Raw genomic sequence first — 15,307 nt, forward strand, 5'->3', positions numbered from 1 at the left:
TTTCAGCCTGCCACATGAGGCTCCTGCCCACCTCCCATCCCAAATCAGACCATGCTATCCTATATGCTGTTCCCCACTCATAATGTTTACGTTCATTTTCACAGCTTCCCATGTGCTGTTCCCTCTGTGTGGAACAGCTTCTCTGGCTCAGCTTCTTCCCATGGCTTAGTTCTGGCCATCTTTGCAGGCTTGGGCTCACAGGCCTTCTTGGTGGGCCCTGACACCCCATCTACCCTCCAGTCCCTTCCCTCTACTCAGCCTACATCTCATTCTTTGTAATGATCTGTGTCCTCCACTTAGCACTGTGGATGATAAATGTCCTTTGCATAAATAAAGAACACCACTTCCAGCTCCCTGATAGCCTGGATTTATGAGATCAAAGGAACAAAATTTAACCAGTGCCTCCCAATCAGGACAGCATATCACTTCTTACCTTTATGGTTTTGGTCTGGAGTCTGAGTCCATTTAAAGTATTGATGGCTTTCTCTGCATCCTTTGGATCAATATAGTTAACGAATCCATACCCTAAACTCTGTCCTGTGGAAACATTTTAAAAAGAGAAAGAGAGAAAGAGAGCTCAGTATCTTTATAGCAGTAATACTTCCCATTGCAGTGAGTCAAAACCCTCCTCTAGTATATGGTTTATTTTACACCAGGGTTTACCCCAGGTGAAGTTTCCAATTCTTCCATCTCTCACTTTGGTCAGCCTATGAACTCCCAGCAGCTGCCCACGTTGGGAATGGGTAAGTGCCCCTGCACATCCACATACGTACACAAGTGTCCACTTAATTGGACAGAGGTGAAAAGGTAGTTGAACGAGAGCAGGTGTGCTTTGTTAGATCTGAACTGGAGTCATGGGGCTTTTCCTATGGGCAGTGTGACTGTGGAGAGAAGTCACTGGATGTCCCAATTTTTTTCCCCCATATGTCTTCTCTGGAGATAACAGCACTTGCCAGAGACAAGTTTGAAAGGGTTAATGAGACACTGTGTATAAAATGCCTACCAGGTACATTGCCTAGAATATAGTAGCTGCTCAACGAAAGACAGCTATGCTATGCTCAGTCCTGTAAAACTGGGGCGAGTGCTGAATGCGGTAGCTGTGTCTGCTGCCTCAGTCATGCCAGCCACGCCCACACTCAGAGGAATGTAGCAGGATCTGAGCAGCAAAGACTGAGACATTTATAGTGAAGGCATGACCAGAATTTAAAGCAGTTGCTACAAATCATTGGTTGCCCTCATCATCCTCCCCTCCCAGCCCAAAAACAATTTAAAAAAAAGAGGAGGTTCTATTAGAAAGAACTGGGGAGCTCCTAACACAAAGGGGAGAGTGCAAACACATTCTGCAAAGAGGATTTAGCTCCTTTAGGTGGAGATGGCATCAACTTGTCTGCAAAGAGAGGTAGCAAGTGACAGGGCTCCCCCCAAGTGAAATAAAAATAATGTGCTTGCGATCGTGCCACTGATTATAAATAGTCCATCAGCTCTGCCATGTGTCATCAGCCAGAAATATCATTAGGAAACTTTACATTTTTTGACATACCCTTTAAGAAATACAGAGCTTAGGGTGGCTGAAAAGCCAGCTTGAACTTCCCAAGCAATGTTATTGATTTGTGGGCGGCAGTGGAGCCGAAAGGGAGGAAAATGACAGGACGTCACATGTCAGGGAAGACTGATTACATAAAGCTCTTTCTGGAGTACCCGGGCCAGGGCTGGGAGACAATACAGCAAAAAGCCTGCCATGTCCTGGTGACAGGAGCCCATTTCAGCAGCCAAAAAATCTTTCCAACAGCTTCTGTTTTGCTGGTAAATGTCTGTGTTTGTGTTGGTTGTAGGAGGGAACCTGGGAAAACAAGTTGGGTTCTGGATCAGAAAACGGGTGACTTTGTTATCCTTTATAGGACGCAAGCAAAGAGGATCATGAGTAATGGCTCAGTGCCCACTTTTGTCCCCAAAATGGAAAACCCAAAATGACAATACTTTCCATTAGAAAACTCCTCTGTGTTTTGGAATAACAGGAAAGACAGGAGCAAACTTGGCCAGATATACCCTTTATAGGCAGAATTAGTAACTGAAGGAGGAAGAGCGAATGCTAAACACACTCTAGCTGCTGGGGCCCTTCTACATGTGTGTGTATGTGTGTGTGCAGAAGAGTAAAAGTGTGTGTGAGAGAGAGGTGTGTGTGAATTACACGACCCTGCCACATGTTCTGAGAAACTTTTGCAAATCCTAAAATACAAGAGGCATTAGTTTAAAAATATCATTATCCTAAATTTGGCTCCACCTCATCAAGCCCAACTAAATTCACCTAATTAAATCCATTTTCATCATTCAAATTTATCAGTTCTATTTTCCTTGTAAATAAGAGAAGCCTTAAAAATTGCAGCACTAAACTATTCTTACAATTATTTATTTAAACAGTTGTGCACCATGTTGAGATGCTTTGAAGGGCATTTTTAAAGCAATAATCTCAATGATAAACCTTAGCTAGTTCTAGGAAACAAGTCAGACAGTCAATCTATCCAGCTAAATTGAATTTTTATAAAATTAAAATGAAATATGAAAAAATACAGACAAAACACTCACCACTTAGCTGCAAACACTGAACCTAAACCCAAATAGTTCATGATTCATCATGCTGATGGAATGTATGTGGAGAAATTTATCATGCCTACCAGTGATGCACATTCCCTGATACACTAGATCTTTCTTTCTAATTATCATATAGTTATGGTAATCTAAAATAAATACAGCAGCTATGTTTTTACATTCTATATTTTATCTTTGGTTTAGACCCTTGCTTCAGGTCCTAGGAAGGTTCTGAAGGTCAAGTGAAGGAAAGGACTCCTGTCCAGCAAGCTGTGTCATACCTCCCCACCTGCCTGTATCAGTCCCAAACCCACCATCACCTCAGGTTGACTGCAATTAGCACAACTGTGCTGTCATCACCTGCTCTAGGTTTAGAGAGAAACTGCACTTAACATCAGGAATGAAGGTGCTTTTGGGAAAAACTAAAAACCAGATGAACATCGTTTCAGAAAGGAAGAGGGGGAAAGACTAGAGATTCTCCTTGATCTGAAATAACGAGGTACAAACTCTGAAACAGAACACTGCATTCAAGCAGAGGGGAATGGAGGTGAAGAACATTGCCTGGGAAATGAAAGACATGAGATAAACTGGCATCACAATGAAACTGCCTGTGCTACCTTGTTCACAAATGGCTTCCTCACGTGCTTCTTGCCAACGTAGGAGTCCAGCTAAGTCTAATAAAAAATACTCGATGGAACTAAGCAGTCTCTTTTTAAAAATGCTTGCTTATTTATTTATTTTGAGAGAGAGAGAGAGGGCACAAGTGAGCACAAATGGGGGGAGGGGCAGAGGGAGAGAAGAGACAGAATCCCAAGCAGGTTCTCCGCTGACAGCACAGAGCCTGAAATGGGGCTTGATCTCACGAACCCTGAGATCCAAGCCCTGAGATCATGACCTGAGCCGAAATCAAGAGTTGGAGTCTTAACTGACTGAGCCACTCAGGCACCCCCTAAGCAGACTAAGCAGTCTCTTTTAAAACACTCTAGACAGGATTAAATCCCAAGGTAGAAAATATAAAAACCCAAGCCTCATTTCTTTAAAAAATGATTAGTGGGGGGAGAGTAAAATGAGGAAGAATTCTATGTTTTAACTTGTATGTATGATGGACATACATTGTTTGATGAGTTTTGGGTTTGCAGTCCTATATTTAAATGCACATGGAAAAATGTAGATGAAACACATTCACAAAAAATACCAACACTATTTCCATGGGGACTAAGAGAGCCATCATGCTGGGAAGGCCCAGGGGACCCAGTCTGGAGCCTAGAGCCAAGTGTGTGCGTATCTGCCTCCCAGAAATAGATAAGGTCCTCTTATTATTTTTTCCCAAATAACTACATTTTTCTTTATCAGCAATAACAAGATTTCACCAGATAGGTATAGCAACAGTATTTTTAGAACATTAAGTTTTTTAACTTTACTTTTGTTCTCACTTTAGGAGTTTATTTTGATAGCAAGTTGGTCAAATAAAACAATTAAATCATTGAAGTTATGTTTATTGAATCATCAATAAAAAAATCAATAAAGAACAGATGATATTATAAAATGAAGACTGCCTCCAAAATTTGTAAACTGCAGTGAGCACCTGACTCCTTGATGCTCAGGTGATCAACCACCCGGACATGTGTTACCACTCCTTAATAGTCCTGTCCAGCAGGCATAGATGAGGGATCCCCAGTGACCATGCATGGGCAGGAAATGCTTTCTTGGTAGTTTGGGATGGAAACTTAAAATTAGAATGTAGTTTCCAAAGGGAAACAGTTATATATAATGGCTACACTTTAAGGCACTTCAGTGTATTTTAGATTAAAGAGGTTCACAGGCTTTTCTTAAATCTGAACCTGAATATTTCTGTTTTTATAAACTGCACATATGTACATGCACACACACAAACACATGATGGGTCCTCCTACTCTGACATGGCAACATCTCTATTCTGTTGTAATAATTTGTATACCAACTTCTCCCCTTGGAAACCAAACATTTCTCCCTACAAGAACTAGCTTATAAAAGTTTGCTTCCTTGAACACAGTAGGTGCCCAACAAATATTTGAGGGATGAAAGAGTGGATACATATGTTTGTACCAATCCTCCATTTCTAGAAGAATGCTTTATGTTTGGGGGGAAGGTGGGATACCTAGGGAATTCTTTTTCCATTTGTGAGAAAGGGGGAACATGACAAGTGGACACCAAAGATTGGAAAAGAAAGCACAAAGGATGTCTAGGTAAGCTCTCCTCCAGCACAGATCAGGTGCTGCCTGTCTTCTGCATTTCCAAAGAGCTTTGCCACCCATTCTGTCACATTTGACTCTCACAACAACCCCATGGGAGAGATAATCATCATTTTATAGATGTGGAAACTGAAGATCAGAGAAAATAGTGCTGGATCTTAGTCTAGATCAGGGATTGGCAAACTTTTGTTATACAGGGTGAGATAGTAAGTAGCTTAGGATTGGTGGGTCCTCTGGTCTCTGTCATGACAACCTTGCCATTATGGCATGAAAGCAGCCATAGACAATATGTGTTCCAATAAAACACATTTAGGAAAACAGGCAGTGGGCTCAATTTGGCCTTTTGGCCATAGTTTGCTGACCCCTGGTTTAGATCTTTTGACTCCAAATCCAGTACCCTTTGCCATACTCACAGTTAACTCCATTTGAACTAAAATGTCCCTGACAACTATTCCAAAGCCCTGAAATACCTCTGAGGCTTTTTTGAATCATCTAAGAAAAACAAAATTATCTTCAATAGTTGTGCTAAGCATTTTTATTGCATTCAGACTCTAGGAATCACCCTTATAGCTGATTATAGTACCATTTTCTTGGTCATTCTGGATAGAAGTTGTTTTCCCTTGCCTTTGGGGTCCTGGGGGTTATGACAGCAGGACCAGAAATGTGACATCCTCATGGCTGACGGCAGCAACAGAGAAGCCATCCCTTTGCAAGGCTGGCTGGAAAGGGCCTCAGCATTTTGCACTGCCAACCTGCACACTTTGCTCTTTCTTTCTTCAAAAATCGTCATTCTCCAGAAACCTAACTGCTACTCCCCTCATCTGCAAAGTCCCTGAGGGGGCAGCCAGATGGGTAGCTGCTGTTGATAAAAACTTCTGAGTTGAGTAAGGATTCTTGTGAATGTTAGAACCCCGAGCTCAGGATGAAATTCTGTTCTCCAAGCACATGATAAAATCCCCAGTCACCTTAAGATCACCTGCATGGCAGTAATCCGCATGCTGCGTTAACTGCAGCCAACTATGAATCCCAAGACTCCCTCCCTGCCAGTCCTGAGATGTCAGATGGCTCAAAATCTACCTGAACACACCCTAAGGAGGGTCAGAGAGACCTGAAGCTGTTATTACACACACACACACACACACACACACACACACACACACACACACACACACACACAGTGTGTGTGTGTGTGTGTGTGTGTGTGTGTGTGTGTGTGTGTTTCAAAACTTATTTGTTGTATAACTTTGGTTAAGCCATTTAAGCTTCAGCAGCATATTCCTTTATCTGGGAAAACAGGGATAATCCCTTATCCTCACAATCAGAGAATCACTGTGAGGGTTAACTATGTTAACACATAGACTAACAGCAGCTACCATTTATTCAGGGTCTGCCTTGTGCCAGGCACTGTGCTAAGTGGCCTACTGTTACCCAATTTAATCCTGTGTGAAATGGGTACCATCAGGCCCATTGGGCTGATAAGAACAATAGACTAAGACATGTTAAGTAACCTGCCCAAAGGTAACCAGTAAGTAGGGTCCACGGTTAGGATCTGAATAAGCCCAGATCTGTGTGACTTTTGGGCTCAAGCTTTTCTCTCCACAGGGCCTGGCTTCTGTGAAAAGGCACAGCAGAGTGTCCAGCATCAAGTAAGCACTCAAGGACATGCACACACTCTGCGCTGGGGTCTCTTCCCCTTCTTCACACTGACTGGGGATGCTTTGAGATTCTGGAGCATCCATGGCTCTGTTCCCACCCACCCCACCTCTGTGGGTTTTACATGGTGTTGGGCATTCTGGGTCTTCACTTTTCTTCTGCAGGCTCAGGGTTAGTAGAACCAACTAGTCAGAGAATTTCTTTTCTTTTGGTAGTTCACACAGTTGCTTCAAACTAAGTATGGTTTAAAGTTTTTGTACTCTAAGTGTGGTCCCTGTACCAGTATTGTTGGCATCATCTGGAGACTTGATACAGAAATGTAATGATTAAGAAATGCAGCTTCAGCTTATTGCTGTGTGGCCTTAGCTAACCAAGTTCAAGTAATGTCCCTACACATTGGTTTCTGAGAAAACTATACATCTAATCCTTAGTAGCAGGGAAGGGAAGCACAGATGGGAAAGTCCTCAGAATTTCTTTGTATACATTATTTCTTTTCATCCCCCAATTCTGCATTCCCACTTTGTTCCTTTCTGCTGCAGTAATTGTACCTGTAAAATGAACTTAAGATTACTTTTTCATGGAATTATTAGGGAGATTAAAAGTGATAATGCATGCAAAGTGCCTGGCATATAACGGATGCTCAGTGGATGCTGGTTCCTTGTCTTTCTTCTCTCATGCCCCATTAAATATTGCTTTCTACTATTGTCTATGAGACTGTTATCTTCTCATTGAGGTCCCAACCTTCTTAAAGGGAGAGAATGTTTTTGATGCTTTTCTTTTATATTGGAGCACATAATATGCTATAGGCACACAGACTCCATGTATAACAGGCATCTACAACATGCCAGATACCATGAGTGGGCCCCAAAATGACCAAGATATTGTTCCTGACTTCAGGAGACTTAATATGCAGAAGGGAAAAATAGATATAAGAATTAATTATAGCTCAGCAAAAATAATAAATATACCAGAGATATTTATTTTAAAACCATATACAAGAACAAGAACAATAACAAAAGTATACACATAACAGAGGAGATGAAGACTGATTCTGAGCAGAGTACAGAAGGCTTCCTGGAGGTAGAGGCACATGAGCTCAGCTTTGAAGAAACAGTAAAATTTTGATAGGATTTTCCTACCAAGGGATGACCTTCCAACCTGAGGGCTGAATCCAAGCACTGCATGAATTTACGCCACAGGTATTTACTGAACACTTGTCATGTGCGAGACATAGTTCCATTTACTGAGACTAGAAGAGAACAAAAATACTTGGTTTCTGCCATCACTGAATCTATATTCTGATTGAGGGTGATGGAGCAAGACAAGAAACATAAATAAAATATAAAAGTTGTCAGATGATGGTGAGTACTGGGGAGGAAATAAAGCAGAGGAGGGAAAAGTATAGGGGATGGGGTTGCAATATTTTAATAGAATGGTCAAGTGAGGTCTCGCTGCTAAGGTGACGTGAGAGCAGAGACCTGAGGGAAAGGAGGCAGCCAGTCCCTTCTCTCTGAGGGCAGGGCATCCCAAACAGAAGAAATCTTTTTTTTTTTAAAAGGTTTATTTATTTATTTTGAGAGAGAAAGACAGAGAAAGAGAGGGAGTAAGCAAGAGGGGCAGAGAGAGGGAGACAAAGAATCCCAAGCAGGCTCTGTACTGTCAGCACAGAGCCTGATGTGGGGCTTAATCCCACAAACCATAACATGCTCCTGAGGCAGGAGCATGCCTGGAATGTCAGAGCAATGACACAAGTGAACGTGAGGGCAGCCCCCCACTGCACTTGCTAAGTGACTGAACAGAGGAAAGGGGCACCCCTGGTTTCTTCAAACTGACTCTATAATGCTGCGGAATAAGACATATATGAAAACCATGCCAGCCCACTCCCCTCAGCCCTGCAGATCAGGGGAACGATCTCACTGACATATCCTTTCAAAACCATCTCTTAATGTATCCCTGTTCCTCACTAGGTGAGGAGCAACTTGGGGCCAAGATGCTATTTTATTCATCTCTGTATCCCCAGGACTTACCAAAGGATCCATAACATTGTTGGATAGTCAGTAAATACCCGTTGGGTGAACAGATGAATATGATCTATTCACATACATACTTACATCCTCTTAACCCACTCAATTTCCCATATACCAAACAGAAAGGGACCAGGAAGAGCTGCAAACTTTTTTACCAGGGCCTTACCCACGTCCAGAAGAATCAGTACCATGAGACACATCTGAAAGACCTGTAGTCTTCAGTCTGAAGGAGAAAAGACTCTAGAGGTGCTCAGAGCCAATTCTAATATTTGAAAGGCTGTCATGGGAAAGCAGGGGTAGGCTTGTCATAAGGGAGAGAATAAAGATCTGGGAGAAGAAAGTTAGGGAGCAGATTTCTGCCTTGATAAAAGGAAGAACTTTCTAATAATGATTGATGAGAGTGTGGCTGCCTTGTGAGGTGGTAAGGGTGCCATGACTAGAAGTATGCAGAGACCAATGTTTGTTATCAGGGAAGGGGGCAGCAGTCAGCAAGACGGACTGATCCCTTGTAACGCTAAGATGAAAGGTTCTAAATTATATTTTATTTATTAATTTGAGGAACAAGGGCTAAGTTTTTTATTGTTCATTTCTTGCATTTCCAGTATTCCTTGGTGACATCCGTGGCCTGAGGCTCTTTGCCATAGTCCTGTACCACCACACAACTGCAACCAACCACTTCATGGGATTTTCCTTCTCTGTCGGTTTTACAGAGGCCTACCCATTCCCCTAGTTTCTTGTTGTCATTAACCTTAATTTGGTTGATTTGGTGTTCAGCACAAAGGGCCTCTGCCAGCTTGACATACATAGGTTCATCCAGTTGGACGCAAGCACACAAAGATGGGCTTGGTGCTTGCTTGTCTAAGGCTTTGGCAGCTTCGTGAATTCCATGTGCTAGGTCATCGTGGAATGAGTCTTTCAACACTTCTTGTAAAGCAGTATTAATGTCCATTATACCTCCAGCTACAATGCCTTCCCTGGCCATGGTGGTGGGTTATGGGTGGAGCCAAATCTTGAGTGTACCCTAGCCTCCCCCTCTGCACTCCTGGGGGGCAGCAGGGAAAGAGCTAAATCGTATTTATTTTAGACCCAACACTCCCAACGTGTTTCAGTTTATCCTGATTTCTAACTGAGGAAATAAAAAGGATAGAGACTAATTACTAAGCACCTACAAGCAAAACACGTTACATATATCATTATTTAAATCTTCACAACTTCTAAAGCAGACATTTTTTTATGTAAGTACTATTTTTTTTAATTTAAATTCAAGTTAGCTTAAAAAAATTTTTGTTAAGTTTGAGAGCGAGTGTGATTGGTAGGGGGTGGGTGCAGAGAGAGGGAGAGAGAGAATCCTAAGTAGGCCCTGCGCTGTTAATGCAGAGCCCTATATGAGGCTCAAATCCATGAACCCATGAGATCATGACCTGAGCCGAAACCAAGAGTTGGTCCCTAAACCGACTGAGCCACCCAAGTGCCCCAAGTTAGTTTTTTTTAATGTTTATTTATCTTTGAGAGAGAGAGAGAGAGAGAGAGAGAGAGAGAGAGAGAGAGACTCTGACAGGACGCTAGTGGGGAGGGGCAGAGAGAGAAGGGGACAGAGGATCTGAGAGTAGGGGAGGGGCAGAGAGAAGGGGGGAACAGAGGATCTGAAGCAGTCTCTGTGCTGACAGCAGCGAGCCCAACGTGGGGCTTAAACTCACCAACTGTGAGATCATGACCTGAGCTAAAGTTAGAGGCTTAACCAACTGAGCCGCCCAGGTGCCCCTTAAATTCAAGTTAGTTAACGTATAGTGTAGTACTGGTTTCAGGAGTAGAGTCCAGTGATTCACCACTTTGAGGCAGGCATTTCTATCCCTGTCTTACAATAGGGGAATCTGAGGCCCAGGAAGTAGATGTAACATATCCAAGGTTATTTGGCTGCAGAATAGTAGCCAGACTCCTCTGATTCCAGAGCCTGTGCATTTTTTTTTTTTTTTTGCTGTGCCCTGGTTTCTTGAATATGTGCTCATTTGTATGCTAAACACCTGCTGGACATGGCACAGTGTGTCTGAGACTTTGACAGAGCCTGAGTTTTCTAGTACTATCTCTAAGTCCTCATTCTTCTCATTTAATTTCAATATATACCACCCAAGTATCCCATTCCCACTTTCTAACTTGGTTGTGCCTGCCAAACTGGATCTAGTATATCACAGAATGACAGTCTTGGAAAGGACTTTAGTATCAATCATCTTCAAGTCTGTTCTCCAGATTCTGAAACTGAGGACTGAGGAAGAAGCAAGGAGTTCATGGTCTACTAGAAAGTCAGACTTATGAATAATAATGATAGTAGAGTATGGTTCAGTGTTATGACAGTAGGAGAGAGGGATTTCTGAGATTAATTCAAAAAGATTGATAGGAGACAGCCACACAATAGACGGAAAAGGGCATTCCAGCAGGAGGAGGAAGCATGAGCATCTATCCCTTGAGGAGACAGACCTGCCATTCTGTTCACAGCCACTACTTCCAGGAGGCCGCTGATTGTTGGTATCAACCTGAAATGTCAATACTGTTTCCAAGTTGAATCTGGGCTCAGATGTATATGTGACATCTCCCCATACCTCTGGCACAGATTCAAGAATCATTTAGGCATCTGAAATTCTGAGTGTGTCTGCTTTCTGCCAACAACAAACACTATTGAAAAAGACAGGACCTGGTCTCCCTTATTTCAAATTCTTGAAGTATTTAAAATTACATTGAACCAGTACTAGGTTATTTCCAGAGGCTACATTCTGGCTTCCTAAGTAGACGTAGTTTCCTTAGAAGCTGAGAACTCATCATGTAGCATCAAGATGGCAATGAGCAAAACACTTGTCCCACAGTGGGCATTCAGTATGAGCTTGCTGAACTAAATGTATTTCTTAATGGACCCTAAATCCCTTAAGGGCAGGGACATGGATCTTATTAATCTTGGTATGACCAATGTCTGGCACATAGTAGGCTTCCAATAAATCTATGTTGAATGAATGAATGAGTGAATGAACTCAATAAGTGAATGAACTCAATGAATAAATAGGAACAAAAATAGTTATTTTTTGAGTGCTTACCATGTGCCAGTTATTGTACTGAGTGCTTTATTTTTTTTCTAGCTTTACTGAGATATAGTCAACAAATATGACTGTAAGATATTTAAAGTGTACATCATGATGATATGATACGATTTGATATGATGTGCAATGATAAAACACATTTATTTATTTACTTACTCATATTTTTGGTGAGAACATTTAAGTTCTAGCTGAGTACGTTATTTCTCTCATCTCATCTGCTCCCTGAAACAATCCTACAAGGTAGGCATTATCACTGCCATTTACAATCAAGAAGACTGATGTCCAGAGACCTCAGATCCCAAGACCCAAGTCCATCTGGCTCCAAAGTCCAAATAGGCTTTTAACAGAGTTTCCTGATTTCAGAGGCAGTATCACCCAAACTGTTCAAGTAAATGTGAAACAAAGCCTGTGTTACTGGGGTAAGGTTCATGGAAATGCAGAGTATACAAAATGATTTCCAGCAGTCCCCAGAGCAGGAAGGACTGGTTACAAAACTACAATATTCCACAAAGAAAGCCAACCAACAAATTCCCAAAGGAGGTTTTTTTTTTAAACCTCTTTTAGTTTGTCCTATAAAATAAGTTGCTCCAACGACAGATCTTCAAATATGTATTTCAATAATATACCTCAACAAATGACAAAATGAAACTAATCTGAACCCTATTTTTCTTCTGTCTGTTCAGGGAAGAAAGGCGATTCATGAGATAAAAAGCTAGTTTAAAAAAAAAGCTGAAAGAGAAAAAATAGGTAATGTACAATGGATAATAGAAACCTCAGCGACAACCACCTCACCCTTCAGCATTTATCACACAAAAACAAGTGTTCAGACTGATGACCCTGGGGCAATGAAAGATTCTTAATCGAAACAACACTCAATTAAATTATGTTCAGAATATTCTTACAGACAGGAAAGAATAGTCAAACATTTAAACATATTTTTAACAAGGGTTGAAACAAAAAGAGGAGGATTTTGGCAAACTCCCAGCTAGTCAGAGAAATGAACCAGAATTCTTAATTCTTGGTTGGCTTACTCTCACATACAACAAAAGGTCTGGATGTCAGACAGACAAGACTTTCCACCCAGAATGGATGCAAAACCAACAGGTGATTCCAGAAACGCAGCTGATGTTAAACGATGTTCTAACAACAACAAAGGAGGAAGGGGTAGAAAAAGTCATCAGGTTAGTAGTAATTGTATACACTGTAATTAGCCTTTGGGCAAAATGAGATTCTGTGGGTGAAAAGTCTGTGGGTGAAAGGAAGTGCTGTGTGTAACACTAAGACAACGGCTTCCAAAACTCCCATCAGACACTGTGGAGAAGGCGTGTGTGGAGGCTTCCGATATCATGTTGGGATTTAGATTAAATGAGATAACTTATGTGAGAGGGCCTGGCACAAGGTAGATGCTTTATAAATATTAACTGAGTATAAATCTATTAAAACTGTCTTTATCCAAAGTAAAAGAAAATTCATGGCTCTTGATGAAGGAGGTGAGAAAAATAACTTGTCTGTGCAGAGCTAGAGAAGGACTTTGTCGGAGAATCTTTGTCAGTGTGTCATTTCTGAAATCAGGGCTTGGGGATCTCTGGCCTTGGATTCACCACTAACAGCGGTGTGAAATGCAGAGATGAGTACCCCATCCCTATCATCAAGGAGTTCACTGATAGTGAAGTACCAGACAGGAATCTCATGATCATGTTAGGATCTGACAAATGCTAAAATAGATATTTCCCAGATCCATGAAAAAAAAAAAAGAAACAAGAATCAAAGCACATTTTCCCTTTTCATCACCAGTCAGCTTGCAGATAAGAAATAAGACAACATCAAGAAACAAAAACCCAAGAACAAAAGGACTCATGCAGAAATGGGTCTGTAGTGTAAGAAGCAAGGAGGGAAGCCATCTTCTTTGATTTTTTTTTTTTTTTTTAAAGCTAAGGGCTTCTTAGGGAATGGCTATTCTGTGCAAGTGTGACCAGCATCATTACACTGAGTCAAGTACCTGGGAGAGGTGAAAATGAAGAAATGCCCAGGAATGTGTGTGAGAATTGCAAAACATAAATACCTTCTATGGCTCACCTCTTTTGGGCAATGGAAAATGAAATGTTACCCTGACAATCAGAAAACCGAAGGAACTCATGATTTAAATCATGCCCAGAACATGCTTAGTACTCAGTAATTTTTAACAAAAATGCCTAATGTTTGATGGGGCTGTGTTGGTGCAGAAGGGATGGATCCATCTGGCACCATATTCGGTTTCTCCTGAGAGCCATTAAGACTTTCCTAGGACACCAAGGCCTCTGCTTGCCCACTCATGTGTAGTAGAGAACCCCACCTCTTTCTTAACAGAAAACAGGAGGTCATCAGGTAGGTACTATCCCAAACTGCCTCCTTCCCTTCTACTACAAACTTATCCCTAGCTCCTCCTGGCTTAGAATGACAGTCCATAAAATGCTGGAGGAAAAAAAGTTCCTAGGGCAATGTTATGTATTATACATTCCTTTTAAGATTTGTAACACGCATTAGCACAGACTCAAAGAAGCAGTGATTAAAAAAAAACAACCCTTTTTAATTTGGTTCACTTCAGTTTCCCAAACTCATTTGGTCACAGAACCTCTTTTAAAAAAACATATAACCTATTAAACACCTTTGGGAAAGACTTTTAGATGAGATTCCCAAATGAGCACTACTCTTTGAAACAGGACAGAATACTGCCTCAGGATATAATTACCCTAGCCTGGGGGTGTGGGCCCCAGCTCTGAGGTATAGTTCCTGAGATACCAGAGGGGCCCACAGGAAAAAGGAAATGAAGCCAGAGAACAGTTCTAAGGTCTCTTTTTACTGTAACAGTCTATGATTCTGTTTCTCAGAGGACACCACACAGACTTGCTCTGGGATAATCTAGACACAGGACAGAGATGCATAGTGGGGAGGGGGTCAGATGTCTGAAGACATATTTTCATCTTGTACAAATCTGGGTCTAGCTCACTATGTATCAGCATACAATAGCTCAAGGAGTTTCACTCAGAGAACCAAAGACCTAGGGGAGAAACAAAACATAATTGTGTGTGGCTGTATGGACACCAAAGCAGAAGTACACATGTAGAGGTGCACAGATACAGCCATACACTTGCACATTATCTATACTTAACTAACTAGGCACAATACCCTGGGAGCCACTTTAGTATTGCAGATAAAAACAGAGTCAAACAGGATGCCTGGGCGGCTCAGTCGGTTGAGGTCTGACTCCTGATTTCCGCTCAGGTCATGATCCTTGGGTTGTGGGATTGAGCCCCATGTCGGGCTCCACGCTGGATGTGGCCCCTGCTTGGGACTCTCTCTCTCTCCCCCTCTACCCCTCTCCCCCGCTCGCGCGCTCTCTCTCTAAAGTAAATTTTTAAAAAATAGAGTCAAACAAACATGGGTTCAATTTTGTTCTGACACTTAGAAGTTGTGTGACCTTGAACAAGTTAGTTAACTTTTCTGAGCCAGTTTCCTTACCTGTAAAATAGGGCTAATAATACCTACACCTCACAGAACTGCTGTAAGAATTATATACTATTTACCAGATGCTGTTCTGCATGTTTTATATGTTGATGCTCACAATAATCCTATCAATATCCCTATGTTACAAATGAGAAAACCGAGGCACAGAGAGGGGAAAAACTTGCCTGTTACACAGCTAGTAACTAATGAGGCTGGGATGCTAACACAAGCAGTCTACGTCTTA

At 41.7% G+C, this 15,307-nt stretch overlaps 1 protein-coding gene and 1 pseudogene across 6 annotated transcripts in view; both read right to left on the minus strand.

Annotated features, from left to right (window-relative positions):
- ELAVL4 (ELAV like RNA binding protein 4) overlaps nt 1–15,307 on the minus strand; it is a 145,856-nt gene that overhangs the window by 24,965 nt on the left and 105,584 nt on the right. For all 6 annotated transcript variants that reach the window (XM_019449348.2, XM_019449345.2, XM_053895572.1 and 3 more), the window contains exon 3: nt 434–537. In XM_019449348.2, the coding sequence (XP_019304893.1) occupies nt 434–537 (104 nt within the window). The remainder of the gene's footprint in view (nt 1–433; nt 538–15,307) is intronic.
- On the minus strand, nt 9,081–9,479 carry LOC109266904 (40S ribosomal protein S12-like; annotated as a pseudogene).

This window comes from Panthera pardus, unplaced genomic scaffold (assembly GCF_024362965.1).
Source record: "Panthera pardus isolate Hobbes unplaced genomic scaffold, ASM2436296v1 HiC_scaffold_11, whole genome shotgun sequence".
NCBI classification, from domain to species: domain Eukaryota; kingdom Metazoa; phylum Chordata; class Mammalia; order Carnivora; family Felidae; genus Panthera; species Panthera pardus.